The following is a 20,678-nucleotide window of genomic DNA, read 5'->3' on the forward strand; positions in this document are numbered from 1 at the left end:
CCCCCCCCCCCCCCCCCCCCCCCTTTTTTTTTTTTCCTTATTTGTGAAGTACACATATCAATCCTGTGTATATTGATGAGGATAGGGTTTCTCAAGAATTATAAATTTGTAAAACTTTCCTTGCCAATCTTTCGTTCTGGGATCACCTTTTGCTAATAAAATTTCATTTGATTATCAAAAGAGAGAGTAGTAAGGGATTGTCAACTCTCAAAGATATGAAAAAACTAGTTGTTAGAAGTTCTCTAACATACTGGTGGTATACAAAATAATAAACCATGTTTTAGGTTCTCACAACAACATATCTAGTGTAATCTCACAAAATGGATCTGGAGCCTGCATTTTTAGGCTCTCACCGCATCAATTTTTTTTTTGCGACTCCCAATAACTCCGCTATATGTAAAACCAAATATTTCTGAACTATCTGGAAAGGGTGATAAAACAAGTAATTGGTGATTGAGTAGATGGAGTCTTGTAGCAACTCCTTATGTTTAGAAGCCAAAGCTTCCGATAGGTGACTGTATTAATCATTTCATCTCCTTCCTAAATTCACGCCATTTGTGAGGATTGTGTGAGTGTACATACTTGAGTTTTACTTGCAAATTTAAATTTTAAGGAACACCGAATTCAGTACGTTTGTGTGATAAAAGATACAAATTATCACCTTGTGTCTTGTAAATTGTGATTTAGCACTTGGTCATAATGGGCCCTTTCCTGATGCCATCTTGCTTCATGCAGGAAATGGGGTTGCTTGAGGTTAAACATGGTTTGCTCCAAATTGCAGAAACGTTGGATTTCCTCCATAGCAATGCTCGTCTAGTTCATCGGTCTATATCACCTGAGGTATTTTTTTTGTCTCATTTTCTAACTATTTATGTCATTACCTCGGTGTGGGTTATGCATTGCTATCATGCTTATTATTGATATGAAACCTTCTATTTCTCAACTGAATATACATTTAAAGTACAAATATAGAGATGACCGAGGTCGTGAGATACTGTTGCCAAATATATCCTATATCGGTAGTGAAGTGTTTCCTTTGTTGTTCGGTGCACTAGAAGAGGAGGAAAGAAGCTCTTTCTAGAACGTGTATTCACAACTCATTTCGTATTGTCCCTACTGTGGAGTGTTAACTGTTCTCCTCTTTGTCCCTTTTCTTCTTAACACTATGTTATCATATCTAATTGTTAAGGTATTATTTTCAATCATGTTTCTAGTGATTAAGTGTGGCTTCTTTGTTTGGAAAAGAAGTACGGCAAGGTTATATTATGTTAGTAAAATGCTATGGTAGGTCATGTAGCTAAAGATTACCTGGAAGCAGTGTTGTGAAAGCAGTAAGCGAGGCGAGGTGAGGCTTAGCAGGTAGCGCTTCTGGGTGTGAGGCGACATGACTTCAATGAAGCGGTCGCTTCTTGGACAGATGTGTGAAGCAGATGAAGTGATTGCTTCATATGTGTTTTTAAAAAAGTCGTTTCTTAGGAGAAAAAAGTAAGTAGGGGCATATTTTTTCTCTCTTAAGAAAAGGAACTTTTTGATTAGTTTGCTGCGAAAGGAGATTTCATCTGCCTCCATAATCACTGGTAGGAGAAATTTGTTTTCTTTCTCCTTCTTCCTTCTCTTTTCTGCTGGCACCTATGTTTCTGGCTCCTCCTTCTCGCTGTTCAATTTTGTTCGCCCTAGCTTCTAGGGTTTCTTGTTCCCGTCGCTCTTTGTTCCAAAACTATTTTTGTTTTGTTAAATTCTCTGTTTTTGTTTTTTCAATTCTGTTAGTTTTATTTTATTTGAAGTCAGCTTATAATCTGAAAGACTTGGTTATATACATATATCAACAGACATATATTTGACTTCCTACTTTTAAGTTTTTAAATTGAAAGATTTACTTATATATATTTATTTCTGTTGAGTTCTTGTTTATTTGGTTATTCTATTTATTTGTGCTAGATTTACGTTCATGTATTTTAAAAATTGCTTCATTTCGATGAAATGAGTGCTACAAAGCTTTTCATTTCTCACTTAAAGCGGTAGGGGCCCTTGTCACCTTTTTCCACTTCCCGTTTTTAAAAAGAGAGTCAGACAGGATCTGGCCGGGGAAGTGGGGGATTTGGAAGAATTAATTGGAGAATTATAAGTTTTTGTCTAAAAAAAAAGATATTCCTGTACTCGTCTGTAAAATTCTCAAGACAGTAATTTTTTGGTTCTGAGCTTTATCATCTATAAAATGTTACCTTGATTAAAAGAACAGCCAGACAGAGCTTGTGTTGCACCAAGGTATGTCCTTAGTGGTCAATGAGTTGGGTATAAATTTTGGAGACGAGGTTCAAATTCTAGTAGACACAAAAAACACTGATATTTTTCCATTTGCTAGCCTTGGTAGGCAGTGACCCGATATTTGCGCTAGTGGGAGATAGTAGGTGCCTGATGGAATAGTCAAGGATGCCAGCTAGCCCAAACACCACTGTTATAACAAATAGAAAATAAAGAGAGGTTGCTTTGTGCATTCAAAGAAGGGAAATTTATGTTTCAAGAAGTAAATTGTTTTACTAGCACAAGGGTTAAGGGTAATGGTAGATTTTGTTTTGCTTTTTTGAGAAATAAACAATGGTGCTGATGACTGTGAGGTTGGCCATTTAAGATATTTTAGAGGCTAATGGAGTCGTATTGGGATTTCTTGCAGAGTTATGTGGAGGATTAGCTTAAATGTTATGCTAGTACCATTCTTCTATTCCGCCAGTTTCATTTTATGTGATACACTTTCTTTTTTTGGTCTGCTCCAAAAGTGACCTTTTTATATTTAGAAAATAATTGAAACTTTAAACTTTTCTTTTTACCCTTAATGAGATAATTTGTGTTACACAAATGTTTATGACTTGTTTTAGACCACAAATCCTTATTTCTTTTTTAAACTTTCTATGCAGTCAAACACTGTAACACAAAATGAGATGAAGGGTCTTCTAGAGCAGTATAATAATCTAATCCGTTATTTAATCGTCCTTGGGGGAAGAATGGCTTCTTGCATATATAACTGCAAGTTTGTCAAATGAGATGACTCTTTTTCTTGTTGTTGTGAGAAGTCTTGCTTTTTGAAACTGGTAACTATTGTATAATAATAGATATATATAGCAAAACAATACATTAGTTGTACTGAAACCATATTATGCATGTACTCAGGGCACTAAACTTATCTACCTTTATATTGAATCTAGGACATCAATAATAGACTTAGTATCATTTGAATACATCTGTTTACATCAAAAATACAAGAGCATGAGACAATTCAATTTGCTTATTTACAGACAATTCTCTGTACCCTCAAAGCATCTTGAATTTCTTTTCTTCGTTCCAAATTGTCCATCAGATGCAAGCAGGGACCATTCCCCTTCTATTCCTGTTCTTTGCCAGTGTTACTGCTGCTTCCCAACTCTGTAGAGCTTCTATGATCTTCCCAGGCATAATGAAAGTTCTCCATATTTGTTCTGTCACCCTGCAATGTAGGAATGGATGGTTAACTGTCTCTGCTTTAACTCCAGACAGAAAGCATCTGGAGCACATTGTGTTCTTTCTTCTCATTAAATTGTCCTGAGTGAAGACAATTTCCTTTGCCAAAATCCACACAAAATGAGCTACTTTGTGTGGGATATTAGTTCTCCTAATATGCTTCCAAGACCAATTATCGATCTGCTGATTAGACTGGTTCATCTGCGTTCACTTTGAAAAGACCACTGTTGCTACCTTGCCACCTCAATAAATCTTCCCCTGCCTGGAACTCATTGAATTGTTCAGGAATGCTGTAAAATTTTGTTACCCCATCCATTTGTCTCTCATTGAGTTGTCTTCTAAATATAAGATCCCATCCTTGAGGTGTCCACATTTCTGCTAGTGTCCTCGGTGAATAACTAGATTGAGAATCTCTGGATATTGCTTTTTCTGATTTCTATTTTATGCCAGTTGTCCTCCCATAAGCTAGTTTTGTTACCGTCACGGACTTTAATCTTTGTATTGCTCTTTAGTTCACTCCAAATGCCCTAATAGACCTCCATAAGCTAACCCCATATGGTGTAGTAACTTCTTTAGTCATCCATTTGTTTTCCTCATATTTTGCATTTATGACTTTACCCGACAAAAGTTTAACTTTCATTTGAAAGCCTCTAGAGCCATTTCATTTTCAGTACTTTGTTGTGAATGTTCAGGTTCCTGTATCCTAGCCCCCTATATTTCTTTCCAGAAGTAAGAGCTTTCCATGTGACTAAATGGTAGCCTCCCTTTTCTTTGTTACCCTGCCACAAAAATTTCTCCTGATACTGTACAACTCTTTGATGACCCCTAACGCAATCGAGAACAAAGACATCATGTATGTAGGAAGAGCATCTAAACCTAAGTTAATTTGTGTCAATCTACCGATCAGAGATAACTAGTGTGTCTTCCATCAGGCCAATTTCTTCTCACATTTTTCAATGAAACTATCCCAAATTCCCTTGGAAGTAGATTTAGCTCCCAAATGCAATCATAGATATATAGTTGGATAAACACCAACTTTTCCACCTAAATTCCCCCAAGTGTTCCATCTTTTGGACTTTGTTAATAGGAAATAGAAGACTTTTCTTCTAATTAAGGCGTAGACTAGATATTTATTCAAAGTTCAAACACTACTAGAATCACCCGTAAGTACCTCAATTGGTCTTCTTTTGCATCACAAAAATAAGGGTGTCATCAACATACTGAAGTTGTCACTCTCGTACTACCCCTACAACTTCTAGCCATTACTAAACCTTGAATCAACCCATTTTGATAGGAAGTGTCCTTATGCCTCATTTGTTTTCCTTAAGATTAAGACATTTGAATGTGAATGAATATCGAAGTGATCAAGATGTTGTCTCTAGATATGAACACCTAATGATTAAGATTGTTTGTTTTTCAACATTTGAATGCGCATAATTTATTACTTGTAAACATAATAAAATTGGACAACAAAGTAGTTAAATATTAAAAAATATAAATTTTAACAAAAAAATATCATTATTTGATTTAAAAAAAAAATGAAACATTTATGTTTGCTAGTAATGGTGGATATGTTTTGTGGTGGTAGTGGTGGTTGGTGATGTAGTGACTGGTATGATGGTGACGGTTGGTAGTGGTGGTGGTGCCTATGATGGTGAAGTTGGTTATTGTTAGTGGTTGGTGGCTTAAGTATATGTGGTGGTTGACAATGTGTTGGCAGTGGTGCTGGTTGATGGTGGAGGTGATTGTAGTAGGAATCGGTTGAAGTGTTGGTAGTGGCTGATAGTCATGGTGGAGGTGATGGTGGTGGCGAAGGTGAAGACGGTGGTGGAGATTGTGGATATAATTATAATAATGGAGGTGGAAGAATGCAGGTGGTAGTGACTGAAGTTGGTGGTTGACAGTGGTGGTGATTGTGAAGACAGAGTTGCTTGATGATTGACGTCGATAATGGTGGTGGTGATTGTGATGATAAAAGTGGTTAGTGGTGGCGCCTGGTAATTGTGGACACAGTGGTGGTGAAACTTATCCACTCAAAAATATCTCTTAATGATATTAAGATTTTGTTTAAGATTTTAATGATCAAGACCTATTCAGACCAAATAAGTTCTTAAATCTTAATGTAAACAAATTCAGATCTTCTTTAAGTGCAAACAAATGAGGCCTTGATATGCTTTGTAATCTTCCAATAGCAAGGGCAGGAAGTTTCTTGGCACAAATTTTAGATTGGTATTGTTTGGATGTCACGGTCATGTCTGTCTACACCTGGAAAATGACAGCTCATTGCTCCTTGTGTTATAATTTTTTTTTTCTTTTTGAGGAGAACAGGTTGGAATTTATACCTTGTGTTGGGATGTGAAACTGAAAATTGATTTTCCATAGCTAATTACTTTTGCAGACTATTCTCATCACTTCAAATGGAGCTTGGAAACTTGGTGGTTTTGGTTTTACCATATCAGTGGATCAAGCAGCTGATTTATCCAACATTCAGGCTTTCCATTATTCTGTGAGTAAATGCTTTCTTGGAGCTTTAAATGTTGCCATTCTCAAAAAGTGATTCTAGGATTTGGGAGTTCATGTTTTATTTGACTTGAACTTACTATGCTTCATCAAGTCAAATAAGACTTAATTATTGACATGGCTTGTATTTTTCCATGGGTTCATCATTTCCGTTATTTCCTTTTTAATACTGCTCTGAAATGTTATTTACCTTGAGCCGAGGGTCTATCGAAAGCAGCCTCTCTACCTCCAAGGCAGAGGTAAGGTCTACATGCACTCTACCCTCTCCATACCCCACTTGGTGAGGGTTGCGTTGGGTATGTTGTTGAACTTACTTTTGGAGAACACGCTTTTCTTAGTTCACATTTTAAAATTCCTCTGTATTGCAAAACTTACCATCAGTGCAGCTGTGAACACGGTGATGATACTATCTATACTGTTAACTGCTCGTAAGAGATTGTTTATGGAATTCTCTATGAACTGACTATGATGCTCGTGGTGTTCAGAAAATAATGCTGGGGATTTTGAAGTTAAATGTGAATGTGGGGTGGGGGGTGGGGTGGGGTGGGTTAGTACGTAGTTCATTTTCTTTCCAGTTCTGATATGTTTGTCAAGTGCTGATTTATTCTTTTCTAAGTACATTGTAAAGCCTAGACCTCAAATATGAGTGGAAGATGTTCAAACATCATGGCATGTTATCTGTCTCTCATCATAGTACGTATGGGCCACTATATTGTTGTGCTTTGATCAAGGTGATATGGAAATTTCTATTTTTACCTTGTTATAAAGGAAACAAATATGGTTTGAAATGCAGCAACTTAAAGCTTACTAGGCGTTTGACCATAGGATTTGGGACCCCAATTTCATGTTATGATTTGAATTTGAAATTAGTGTTTGTTTATGAATTTTGCACAAAAATTCAACTTCAAATTTTAAATTAGATTCTTCAAAAAGTAGGATTTCAAATTGTTATTTCAATTTTTTAAAAATGTAAAACTTACCCATAAATTCATATTTTGTATAAAAAAGCGCATTATTTTAAATTTTTTTCAAAATATGCTTGACGTGAAGATTGTTTGTACCATGTGAATAATTATATTAAAGAATAACTAGTTACTACTATTGTTGACTAGTGGATTGTTGTAAAATTATGTGTATTTGAACGTTTGTATAACATGTACTCAGAAGTATTTAATTATAAAAGTAACATGGAGATATGCAATTTATGAGTGCAGCGTTTTAGGATATTAATTATTATGATACCTTGTTTATGAACTATGGTTTGCTCATTTGGCAAAATCGTATATGAGTTGGGTAAGTTTTATTAATTTTCACAAATTGTGGGGCTTTTGTGTTTATGAGAAATATAACTCAATAAATCCAAATTGCATGTCCAAACAAAATTGCAACTTCAAATCAACATGATTTGAAATCACTGAGTTGAATCATGTCCAAACAGGCCCGTAATGCTGGTGTAGGACTGTACTAGAAGCTCCATGTTTTATATTTTTTGATAATAATGTTGTTTCTTAATCTTTGACTGAAGCTGCAATTTGGTCCCTATTGTTTCCATTTTATGCTTGAGATATAAAAGTAGTGCTTTAATGGGTCTCGGTGTTGGTGGTAATCAAATCTATCATATTTGGAGGACATATATCTCATATGCTCTAATTTGGTGATGGTCATAGTCATGTGTAAACACTACTTCTTCCAAATATGAAGAAAGTGTTGCTTCAATTGATCAGGCCAGCCCCATTGCATGCGTGCTTTACAGAAAAGCTCCTTATATGCAGCAGCGTGCTGAATTTATAGCAGACTCAACTCGTTCTACTGAGAAGGAAAGAGGTTACCTTGTTGTATGCTGCCACCAGATTATGAAAAGCTCTTTATTTGTAGCAGGTGATGGATTCTATAGCAGATTTCAGCTTGTTCTATTGAAAAGGGAGTAGGTTATGATTAGATCTAGAGGGAAGGGCCATACTTTGATTGAGAGGGAGGCAGAGGTGTTGATAGTTGGAAAGGGAAAAGGTGGAAGTGTTTGAAAACTAGGCTGTCTAGGAGTAATCAGTTGGTCGAGGAAGTCAGGCAGTGTAACAATGATAGTTGAGGTAGAAGGGGGAAGGGTTTACAATAGGCTGGCTTGGGAACAAAGGTCCGGGGGGGGGGGGACTTATTTCGAAGGTTAGGAAGGAAGAAGTTTTTACAACTTGTGGCTATTGGTGAAGAATGTTGCTAGGAGGAAGGGTTGGAAACAAGGCCGTTGTGTTGCGAGAGGTGTGGTAATAGTCCTGGAAATAAGAGATGCGTGTGGTGGGTGGGACGGAGTAGGTCTGACCTTAGGCGTGTTCACAGTTCGATGAAAACCAAACCAAATCGATAAAAAAACCCGTCATTTAGTTTGTTTAGTTTGGTCTTTGATTTAAAAATCTGATAATAATTGGTTTGATTTTGGTTCTAGTAAAAAAATCGAGAAAATAACCAAACCAAAACCGATAACTATATACATAAAATTTTATAATTATTTGAATATATGATATTAGTTTTTAAAAAATTATCATTTATATTTTATACATTTCAGTCATTAATTTGGTTTTAGTCTACTTATTTCACGTGCAGTGATCACTTTAAAATCCCATTTAATATGCCCAAACCCAACAATCTACGTCAATTTTATATATGTGGTCTGGTATATTGCCAGATATGCCAGTTTTTAATTTTCTTCGTGAAGATATCTCTTCAATAAGTCGCCCTCTTTGATTTCTGTTGTTGATAATTTTGTTTTAAAGTTTTATATTATTTTTGTGGATGTTAGGCATGTGAAGTGGAGGAACCTTTACAATTATGCAACTTAACATTTTAAACCTTTGATATATTGTTGTAAAATAATTGAAAGATTCTGAATTGTTCATTTGAAATAATTGTCTCATGTCTCTGTTATTTTACTATTGTAAATTTTTCATTAGCTAGTTATAAACTGGAAAACCGAACCGAATTGCCAAGAACCAATCCAATGATGTTTATTTTATTTTATTTTATTTGGTTTTATTGACTAAATTGGTTTTGTTTTGGTTATAATCAAAGAAAGATCCAAACTGAATCATGAATACTCCTATTTGACCCTTGCAAGTACTGCCTCACTTTTCGTGCATAGCTTTTATTTTAAAATTCTCTTTGCACTCTTTTCTATTTTTAATTGTAAATTACATGATACATCTCCTTTTAAGTCCTTTCTTTCGTTGCTTTCTCTCTGACTTTTTCATTTCTATTATTTTACTTTTGTTGTAAATACGGTCTTCTTCCCATTGAGTAAAAGGTTTTTGGCCAAAAACTTCTTCACCTATTTTCTTTCCAAACACATCCTAAATACTTTACTGGCTTAGCATGTTTTCTGTATTAAGCTTCTGTATATCAGCGGTCTTTGTGCTGCTTTATAGAAATAAATATATCTTAAACACAAAAAAGAAGTTTGATTGGGCCACTGAAATCTGAGAACCATTTAATAAGGTCTGCGTACATCTTACCCTCCCCAGACTACACTGGGTATGTTGTTGAGGACGAAAGTGGCTCAAACAGAAACAGTGGGTATGAAATTGCATATCGGTCAAATGTACTGGACCCATAAAGAAAATTCTTGCTATTATTTATGTAGTATGAAAATACTGAAATGGCCAGTTAAGTTAAAAGTTCCAAGTCATTATGGCTTCACTCGTTAAAGTGTGTATGAGACAGAGGGATGCCTCTGATGTGGCATCCTGTTATTTGGTGTTTTCCTAAGTAGGACAAGTTTTTTTGGACTCTGCAAATACATGAATGGGGTTTATCAAAATACAATATGAAATGATTTTTTTCACATATTCTGGAGTTCTGCAACTGCGGTTTCTCTCTGTCTTTTCTGATATCAATTGTTTTCACTTCGCACACTGATGTTCTTTGTTCCCTTTTAACGTTATTGTTTATAAACAGAACATATATGGTTTTGATAAGTCAAGACATTTCATTGAGTTTACACCATAATGGTGTCAAAGCTATTTATTAAATGATTGAGTGTCTCAACTACCATATTCTATCAAAATATTCCCATCACGTGTGCACACTGGTATTTCTTATTCGCACCAAAAGAATATTAAGAAACATAATTTTTCTGATACATAATGTGCATGACATAAGCTTCTTATGTTCCAAATAATCCAAAGAATACATAACGGCATGGTGTTCCATACTGCCTCTGTTCTTTTATACTCCAACAGGTGATTGTCTTTGCTGCTTTCCTCATCTTAACCCAGGAGAATACAAATCTTTACTTTCTATCTTTCAATGAGATACCAATTACTTGGATGCGTTGGAAGGCCTCTATAGCTAAGTTGTAGAATAAAATATCTATTACAACTGGAAGGAACTCAAGATGTTCTGAAGACAAGCAAAGCTCCATAAAAAAGATCAAATAAATTGTATTTTTAACCTATAAAAGAGGATCAAAATGAAATGTTTCGTGTTGTTTTCATTTTTTGTGTAGAAGTCTAGAAGAATATGTTAACGACGATGGAAGTATGATTTATATTTTATTCCTTCTCAGGTATATTCTAATACCACTCTTTCAGTGTTTAAAAAATGCTTCAGCTGAGGAATCATGCTATTTACATGATTCGAGAAAGGAAAGAAGACTTCCATCTCAAGTTTAACTCAGACGTAGCTCCCTTCTTTTTTTTGGGGGTGTGAAGCAGTATGATTTATATTTTATAGACTCCTTATTGGTTCTACATACTTACATACCTACGTACTACTAAGTGCTACTTTAATATAAACAATACCTTCTGAAAAAAAGCTATTATAACTGTGTTGTGAATCTGCAATGTAATGAGATATGATCAATAACCTTCTGTCACCTCCCTTAACGCAAGCAACACCGACTCCACCAACTTTCCCCTTCTTTCTCAAATCATCTTCTGTTAGTAGTGTCTGGTACCACACACCATGAAATGAAAGCAACCTTTTTAGGTGCTCTTAGTATGCCAGAATTTTCGTCACCCTTCCCTCCTTTCCTAACTTAAGTCTTAGTTTAATGTGATTAAAGAATATGCTTATCAAGCTGGCGATGCCTTGTATTATTCATTACATGTAAAATTTCTGCATTTAAACAAGTTTATCTATCAGATATTTTGGTCTGGAGGTGATAGTTACTAAAAATAGCTTTATTATCTGATGGATTGTCAGGAATATGATGTTGAAGATTCTATTATACCACTTCAGCCATCACTAGACTACACTGCACCGGAGCTGGTTCGAAGTAAGACATCTTCTGTGGGGTGCTCCTCTGATATTTTCAGTTTTGGATGCCTTGCCTACCACTTGATTGCTCGGAAGCCTCTATTGGACTGCCACAGCAATGTGAAAATGGTACTTGCAAATGTAGTTGTTTTTAACTTAATTACTGGCAATACACACATCCTGTTAGCATTGCTATTCATACTAGATTTTGAGGTTGTTTGGATTGACTCGTTTTAAGTGTTTTTAAGCTCTTTTTTAATTTTTGTGGTTTTTGGGAAAGATAAAAAGTGCTTTAAGCACTTACTTTTTGGCTAAAAAAGTACAAAATAAGCTTAAAGTTGGGTGTGACTACCTCATGGCTTAAAGCCACCAACAAGTTGGGCACCTACTCATTATCTCTCTCTTTATTGAACTGTCTGCGTGTGCAAGTTTTGAAGGTCTTGATTTAATCCATGCTATGTATCTGCCCTAAGGTTATGTTGCTCATATATGGGTGTGAGGACCCACATGGGTGCAGATCTAGACCTCGGATTTGTTATCACCAGTACGATTAAATTCTTTGTAAGCATTTAATATTGTATAGTAGAAAATGTTCTAGTATCTTGTACAATAGAAAATATTCTAGTATGTGAATATATATACTACCATATGTGTAGTCAAACTGTCAAAGCACCCAAGTTTGGTTTGACCAAATCTAGTGTGGAACTGTGGATTCCCACTCCTAAACCCAAATGGGAATTACTCAAAAGTTCAAATATTACTCTTTTCTCATTCTAAAACTTTATGTGTAGCTACTAGGTACATCTCTAAAATTATCCTGCAATTTTCTTTCTCAAAATATGTGATAGTTGAGGATAAATTGACTTAGTGATCTAGGCCAAAGGGAGTTGGGGTATTCCTTTATGTATGTCTTAAGCTGCAAATGAACTTATATGTTCTTGTAGGGGAGAAAATGCGGTGTGCTCTTTGGTGTTGAGTTACTCATGAACCTTAGTTTCTGTGATCAAATGGAATCGTCTCAACCAAAACTAGCAAACTTTTAACTCAACCAAGATAATTTTTCCTGAGTGAGACATCTTTTCCTCTAAAACTGAAGATATTTGAGAGTTATGAAAGTTAAATATAGTAGTACCTTGTTGCATTGCTGATGTATTCTCTTTGAGATATGTTAGATGAATATTGATGAAATATTACTTTGGAATTATTGTTGCTCTTGTTTAAGGGTTTCTTTTGATAATAGTGGTCCTTGTACAACTTTCTTGCAGTATATGAATAATTTGAATTACTTATCCAGCGAGGCTTTCTCTTCGATTCCACAAGAACTAGTTCCGGACTTGCACAATATGCTTTCTGCAAATGAGGCTTTGAGACCAACTGCCATGGGTTTTACAAGTAAGTGTTGCCATTGCCTTAATGTCTCGTGAGGTTTATGCATTTATATCAACCAATCTTCTTTATCTTTCTGGTAGTTTATTCTATTTTTAAGGAAGAAGAAGAAAGAGTGAAAAATATATTTCAGGAACCCCACAGCACAGAGCCTTGATAATTTAGAAAATAGTTTTATTTGTTACATTAGTATCGTTGTTTTCTATTATGTTCCGCTTGGACTGCAGACAACATTTGGAAGCATGTCATGGAGTGCAATATCATCATGATTACTCTTCATCCATTTCACATCTACATTTTACTCATCATCAATACCAACAACATATCCGCTATAATCCCACCAGGTGGGATGATACCGTAAAATATTGGAATATTGTAAAAAAGCTTGCATCATCAAGGGGGTTGTTTATCTCTAAACTTTTAATGATCAATCTGAATCGTGTGACAATACATAAATACCACGGAATTAGAGGGGGTCCTAAACTAAGTTGATTGGACTCAGGTGCGGTTATCCGACGCGGATGCGAATCCAAGGGTCAGTTTTGGCAAAATCTAAGTTTTAAGATTTGGGAGTACGATCCTGATATGGATATGGGTTCTGGATTCTGCTAAAAAATTAAAAATTATAAAAATTGAGCTATAAAGATATTCTCATTTTTGAAAGAACTTCTAGGTAGTCTTTCCCAAGACCCCCACTTCTTTCAAACTTTCTTGTTCCCTCAAAAAAGATAAAGAAAGTTATTCAAGGCCTTCCACCAACTCTCCTTACAAATGATTGCTACCATATACCAAAAGTCAGAACACAACCGCTTGAATTCTTAGTTTCTCTCCGTTTGGCATGAAACACGAAGCAACAAATATTGACCAAGAGGAAAAGCTAAAAAAAGAGTTAAGGTATGCCATTCCTCATGTCTTAAATCTATTTTATCTTTTATCAAAATCTCAATTTCCCCCAAAATTTGTCCATGGACTCTCCTCAAAGTATCTGATGTGGGTTTGACCAAATTCCAAACCTGCACCCGCACTGGTTTCATGTCGACACAGGTGCGGCAACAAAAATGATGAGTCTACACAAGTTAGGTCCTAAGTCGTTAAATTTTATTGTGGCATATTCCTTGGTTCATACCAAGTGAAATTCAATCTCTCTTTGCCCATGTTGCCAAGGCCTTAAACCAGAATATCTCAGTTTCAATAATCTGATCATATAATTGAGAAAGTGGCGTTGGTATAGATTGAAGATATGGCATTTCCAAATTACCAAGAAAAACAGAAAGAAAAGAATAATAAAGTGTTGGAACAATAACAAAGAATAATTACGTGTTAGGACATGACCTGCAAGTGAGAATGTGAAATATACTGATCATTATTTTTGGATCAAGTAATAAGCTTAATTTTAAGCCATTGTTGGGCAATGTGTTTAGTGGAGGTGAATACGGTGGAACTTTGTACTTTCTTGTTTAACCGAGAGTGTATTCTGCTTCGTCTAATCATAATGATAAGAATAATTGATTATTCTTTTTTTTTAATGAATGGCAAGAATAATTGACCTCAGGTGGAAAATGTGATTGAGAAGTGCAGTTTACATATCCTGTTCTTATAGATATTAATTCAACTTATTTGAAATCAAGCTTATGCATCAAGAATTTAAATTTCATCGAAAATTGTTTCTTTTCCTTACAGGTTCATCTTTTTTCCGTGACGACACTAGGTTGCGTGCTCTTCGCTTCCTGGATCACATGCTTGTATGGTTCCATATTTTAGCTTGAGCATGCTTGCCGAAATATATTCTTTATGTTTGGCAAGGGTACAGTGTTGCAAATTGTCTAAAGCTTGGAGTATTGAGGACATTTTTCATTTTGTAGGAAAGAGATAACATGCAGAAATCTGAGTTTTTAAAGGCATTATCTGACATGTGGAAAGATTTTGACTCCCGTGTACTGCGTTATAAGGTTGGAAGGTTATCCCCGTTTATAAGTCATCTTTGATTTGCTAAGTCAATATTCTATAATGAGGTCTTCTGTTGCTCAAATACTGCTGTTAGTTGCTTTTGCAATTCTGAATGAGCGGAGAATTATTACTTTTGTATTATGATGCAGGTTCTTCCTCCACTTTGTGCAGAGCTCCGGAACGTGGTAATGCAACCCATGATTCTTCCCATGGTTCTGACCATTGCAGAATCTCAGGTATTTTCTGGTCAGCATGTTAATCTGATGTTTGTATAACTGTTACTCTTGACTAGTTTTTAATCCAAAGCAGAACTCCACCAATTGTTGTTACATTTTGAGTGTATGTTTGAATATGTTGCTGCATAGTATCATTCGTTCAATCATGTTATTCGCCAGCTGAATGAGATTTAGAGTCATTTAATAGGGTGGGGTAGTCTCACTCTTGAAGTAAACATTACTATGGATTCTCACTAGTTAATAACTGGACCTATTTAGTGACTTAGAATGACTATTTAGGCCGTGAAGCAGAAAATTGTAACTATAAACTGTTTTGGAAAGAAGCATGTTATGTATGTTATCAATGACTAGAACAATTTATCATGGAGTGTTTGTTAAGGAACATTGTGTATAATTTTAAACAATTGAAGAACACCCAATTATCTAAATGTAGATTAATCCGAGAGGATATCTTGAGAAAATCAAAACTGACTTTTTCTTGAGAAAGGCAACAATATAATATATAAACTTAAGCACAAAATTCAAACCAACTTTTCCTGCCTAAATTCTGGAAAATGAAAGAATGCATGAACTGAGCTAACTAACTGACTGATTGAATTAATTATACAAAATAATTTTAACTCACCCACCCACTGAGCTAATCCTTTTTTGATGACCGTGGTTTCGGCCAACTTTCATGCACCTCTACTAATTCCACAGGATACCTGCCACTTCTCACCAGCAACAGGTATCGACCAAGGCTATGTCAGATGGGAATCACCTAGTGTTTTTGTTTCCGCTGCGCTAGGATCGAACTCTCCATGAGTTCCATAGGTGCATTACTTATAGCTTCCTTGTTTGTGTCAATTGGTACACGCAAGAGATAGGCTAGTTTAGCAGCCTTTTATTCAATTTCTTGTGAAGTCAAATTCTTATCAGTGCAGGGATTCAAGCCTGAGACCTCACGACTCTCAACCACTTCATTGGCCATTAGGTCACACCCTTGGGTGCCCCACTGAGCTAATCTAATCTACCTGACTGCCATTCATAGAGCATTGCAGGTCTTAGATATTTTCTGTACACGTTAGCTTTACTAATTTACGTCGCTCTGTCAAGTAATAACTCACATCTTTGTTTATATGTCTGTATAGCTCAATCTTGTTCTATACATCTGAATCTAATATCCTGATGTGTTTTAGCTTGCACTGTGTTTTGTCCCTGTAATAATTTTGTACTCCAGAAGATGTTTCACATTATACATGTTCCATTGCATAATCATGTGGCATAGCTCAATCTTATGTTTACAACAACAACAACAACATACCAAGTGTAATCCCACAAGTGGGGTTTGGGAAGGGTGGTGTGTTCACAGACTTGCCCCTACATTGCGAAGGTAGAGAGGCTGTTTCCATAGACTCTCGGCTCAAGTGAAGCATAATAAAATCAAGTATGAACTATGAAAAGGGAGACACAACAGTGAGCAGTCATGCTGGGCACAATGTTTGGTTTAGCTTGCATTGTGTTTTCTCCTTGTAATAATGTTGTAGTCAGAAAAATGTTCCACATTATAAATGTACTCTTGCATATTCATGTCATTTTGTTTGTCTTGTATTCTTCACCTTTCTGTTACTGAATTTTTAAAATTAATTTGTATATTTAGTACAAAGATTAATCCTAATTTTTCTGATTGAATTACAATGACTCATCTTTACAGGCTGTGCCCTTATGATTAACTGATTTACTTCTTCTGCACATCTATTATCTATTAATTTTGTGCAGTATGACTAATAGAGTGGCCACTGCAGGATAAAAGTGATTTTGGGATATCGACCCTGCCAGCTCTTGTTCCTGTTTTAAACAGCGCAGCAGGTGAAACATTATTGTTACTTGTTAAGCATGCAGAGCTTATTATCAACAAGGTAAGATAAAGTTGCTGCTGCCTTTTGGTTGTTCTCTAAATTTTTTTACCTGGTCATTTTTTTTTTTGAAACTGTAACATTTGTATTTCACGGTAGTACTGAAAACCATATTTACCTGGTCATTTTTAACAATTGCAGCACATATATTCAACAATCCAGGTCATCTAAAATGATCGCAGTACATATATATTCAAACTTGTAATAGCAATTCCTCCTAAAAACCTTACAAGAGGGAGGGAAAAAATGTAGAAATAGCAAGGAAAAGAAAACCAAGCTTATCTATGAAGACTGCCAAATACTATAGGTTTTCACTGCTGACAGTGCCAATAGCTTTACTTAGGTCTCATTTGTTTGCACTTAATGGAGGTCTGAATCGTAATCATTCAGATTCAACCCATTAAGTGCGTTTGATGCTAGGCAGCAGAAGGCATTTTTAGTTTCTATTCCTACTAGTGTGTTTCTTGAATCCTTATCTCCTTGGTGCTTGTTTTTCAATTTTTGATAAAAGAAATGTTTTATTAAGTCAAAGAGTACCAAGACAGTGATGATCAATACAAAGATGTCTGATCCTCTACTCTTTCTGAGCCTGTAAGGAATTCAGCAGGATTAAAATCTCTGCAAACTCAGCTGCGACGTTTCTACAACTCCAGCAGTATGAATTCGATCTGCATCTAAACTTAGTATGGGAAATGTGATCTTTCGTCCCCTTGAAAATCCTACTATCCTTGCACCCAAGGGAGTGGCCTAGTGGTCAATGAAGTGGTTGAGAATCTTGTGGTCTCAGGTTCAAAACTCAGTGAAGACAAAAAACACTAGGTGATTCTTCCCAACTGTCCTAGCTGACAGAGTTACCTGGCACCTATTGTTAGTCGTGGAGCGAAAGCTGGCTCACACCATGGTCATAAAAAAAAATAATCCTACTATCCTTTCCTCCCAGGTAATCCATGATCTATCCAATGGAATAGACCTCCATAGTTGTCTGAACTTCATATTAGCCTCCTGTCCCAGCCAGCAATTGGACAGCTTCTACAAATTTCTTTGCATCACCCAATGAACTCCACAGAAATTTAGAAACATGTGCCACATCTGCCAATTGCAATAAATGAAAAGGTGACTGACTGATTCTGTTGTCTGTTTCCACATGCTACATTTACCAGAGATTAATCCCTCTCTTTTGCAAATTATCTTGAGTTAGGCGAGAATCATTTGTGGGAATCCATCCAAATCAAGCAACTTTCTTGTTTCAGAATCATACTTACAGGGCCAGTTTCATTTCCATGAATTATCTTGTCGGGCAGTTCATAATAGGAACTGAATATGGGAATCTTCACTGCTAATTGAACTTTGTACTAAGCTGCTTTCGTTCTTAGTCCCAAATTGCTGAGTTTTCTTCATTTTCTGTAGATGGACAAATTATGCCTATCATTTAAATGCGTATTTTCCAGCCATTTATCCACCCATTGATCTGACCTTTCTTCCATCTCCAATTTCCAGACTTGTATGAGGATTAAATTCATCCCAACAATTTCTTGTTTGGTTCCATTTAGTACACTAGGGAGATTCCAGTCCATATTTAACAGTTTCTACCTTTTTCTACAATTTTCTTTTTCAGGTCGAACCTCTAATGCCATCTATGTTGCAAACTCTTTTTTGTCGCAGTTTCTGATTTCAAACTCCCACACCTCCAATCTTTTTATGATGAATGACTATCGTCTATTTTACTGAATGGTATTTCCTGTTAACACTCCCTTCTTCTCATGAGAAGTCAGATCTGGTTTTACTTAGCTGCTTCACAATGTTTGTAGGGATTGGAAGCAAAGACATGAGATATGTCCGTATACAGTCCAACATACTAGTGTGATGAAGCTACAAATTTCGCTCAAGGGTGTTCAAGATTTAATATTTATGTATAAGTAGTAATTTTTATTTTTTTTGATAATGGTAACTTTACTTCTATATATCCACAGGTATACTACAACCATAGTGTAGTACACCTTCAAAAGTATTACAACTCACAACTTGTAATTGAATTCTGTGCCTTACAAAAAGTTGAAAACATCACAAATATCTTCTGTTTGAGCTAGTAGTTTTTGCTCACACCAGAAATAATAAAGGCCTAAACTATTCATTTTAAGATTCTGAATTTTGTTGAGTCCCCTCAAAGCACCTTTTGTTCTTCTCAATCCAAATTGACCACCAAATACATGCTGGGACGATCTTCCATTTTTCTTCCTTCTTGCTCACATTACCATCCATATTCCAGCATCTTAGGACGTCTGCAATGCTTCCAAATTTCACCCAACTAATCCCTTTCCAACTGATGAACATCCTCCAAAGTTGATCTGTCCATTTGCAGTGCAAAAAAAGATGGTTGATTGTCTCAGCTTGTTCCCCACATAAAAAACAGGCAGCAGTTGGTTGGTGACCCCTTTTGTTCAGGTTATCATGAGTTAACACTGCTTCTTTGGCCAGAAGCCAGATGAAATAGCTAACTTTGTAGGGAATTTTTTGGTTTCCATATCATCTTCCAAGGCCAATCTCTTTCCTTCACCACTTCTACATTTAGCTCCCTATATGCAGATTTGATTGAAAAAGTTCCCTTACTGTTTCTGTTGCATTCTAGTCTGTCCACTTAGTCAGTCAGATTGTTGTAACGTGCTACTGTGTTATAGAATTCTGTTATCCTCCCAATCTCCCAATCATTCAGATATGTCCTTAGATATAGATTCCATCCTTGTCCAGTCCACATCACGGCAACTGTGGCTTCTTGTTGCTGGCTTATAGTGTATAGCTCCGGATGTTGTTAATTCATTGTTAAAAGCCCTGCCCACTTGTCATGCCAAAAAGAGGTTTTCTGTCCATTTCCTATCCTCACCTTAGTTCTGACCTGCATCTTTGGCCAAAGATTCCTAATAGCTCTCCAGACTGAACATCCATAGGGTGTTATGACATTCTTAGTCATCCAATTATCTTCCATACCATACTTTGCAAGCTTCTTTCCAGAACATTCCTTCTTCAGTAGCAAATTTCCACAACCATTTCATCGTCAGGCTTTGATTCTGCTTTTTCATAATCTTGATACTTAGACAACTTCTGGCCATACTTTTACTGACAACTTCCTTCCAAAGTGCTTGATCCTCTCTTCTGAACCTCCACAACCATTTTGCTAACACACTTGTTTTGTAGCCCCAAGTTTCTGATCCCTAACCCCCCTGAGCTTCTACTCAGCAAAGCAGTTTGCCATTTGACAAGATGTATTCTTTTACCTTCCTTGATTCCCGACCAAAGAAAATCCCTCCTTAATTTATCAAGTCTTTCTTCCACTTTGGCCGGCACTAGGGAATAGGGACATCACATAGGTAGGTAAAGAGTCTAGTACAGAGTTTATCAGAATGGTTCTTCCACCGAAGGATAGATATTGAGATTTCCAGTTTGCCAGCTTCTTCTCAGTTTTTTCAATTATCCCATCCCATATCACTAGCTCTTTATGGTTGTTTCCAAGTGGCATACCTAGGTAAACAGTTGGAAGTTTTTCAATTCTGCACCCTAAAATGTTTGCTAAGGCCTGGATCTGTGTAACCTCTTTGATGGGATATATACAACTCTTCCTCCAGTTGACTGCCAAGCCTGAGACCGCCTCAAAGACTACCAATATCATTCTGACAATTCTCATTTGTTCCTCCTTAGCTTCACAAAATATGACAGTGTCGTCAGCATAAAGCAAATGACAAATTTGCATATCCACCCCTGAGAGATTGCCTACTTTGAATCCTTGCAACAGTGAGTTTTGAGTAGCCACCCTTATCATACTATTGAATCCTTCCATGGCTATGATGAAAAGGAAAGGGGACAAAGGGTCTCCCTGTCTAAGACCTCTTTCTGAGGGAAAAAAACCAGTAGGTTCTCCATTTATCAGAATGGAGAACCTAACAGTTTTTATACAGACCTCAATCCA

The 20,678-nt window shown here is 36.2% G+C and overlaps 1 protein-coding gene across 1 annotated transcript in view; it reads left to right on the plus strand.

Moving 5' to 3' along the window:
* The window catches only part of LOC107004594 (SCY1-like protein 2), a 34,461-nt gene that overhangs the window by 5,100 nt on the left and 8,683 nt on the right, over nucleotides 1-20,678 (plus strand). The window contains exons 2-9 of the mRNA XM_015202855.2: nucleotides 736-840; nucleotides 5,891-5,998; nucleotides 11,203-11,385; nucleotides 12,522-12,648; nucleotides 14,323-14,384; nucleotides 14,505-14,591; nucleotides 14,739-14,825; nucleotides 16,610-16,723. Of these exons, the coding sequence (XP_015058341.1) occupies nucleotides 736-840; nucleotides 5,891-5,998; nucleotides 11,203-11,385; nucleotides 12,522-12,648; nucleotides 14,323-14,384; nucleotides 14,505-14,591; nucleotides 14,739-14,825; nucleotides 16,610-16,723 (873 nt within the window). The remainder of the gene's footprint in view (nucleotides 1-735; nucleotides 841-5,890; nucleotides 5,999-11,202; nucleotides 11,386-12,521; nucleotides 12,649-14,322; nucleotides 14,385-14,504; nucleotides 14,592-14,738; nucleotides 14,826-16,609; nucleotides 16,724-20,678) is intronic.

Source organism: Solanum pennellii, chromosome 11, assembly GCF_001406875.1.
Source record: "Solanum pennellii chromosome 11, SPENNV200".
Lineage (NCBI taxonomy): Eukaryota > Viridiplantae > Streptophyta > Magnoliopsida > Solanales > Solanaceae > Solanum > Solanum pennellii.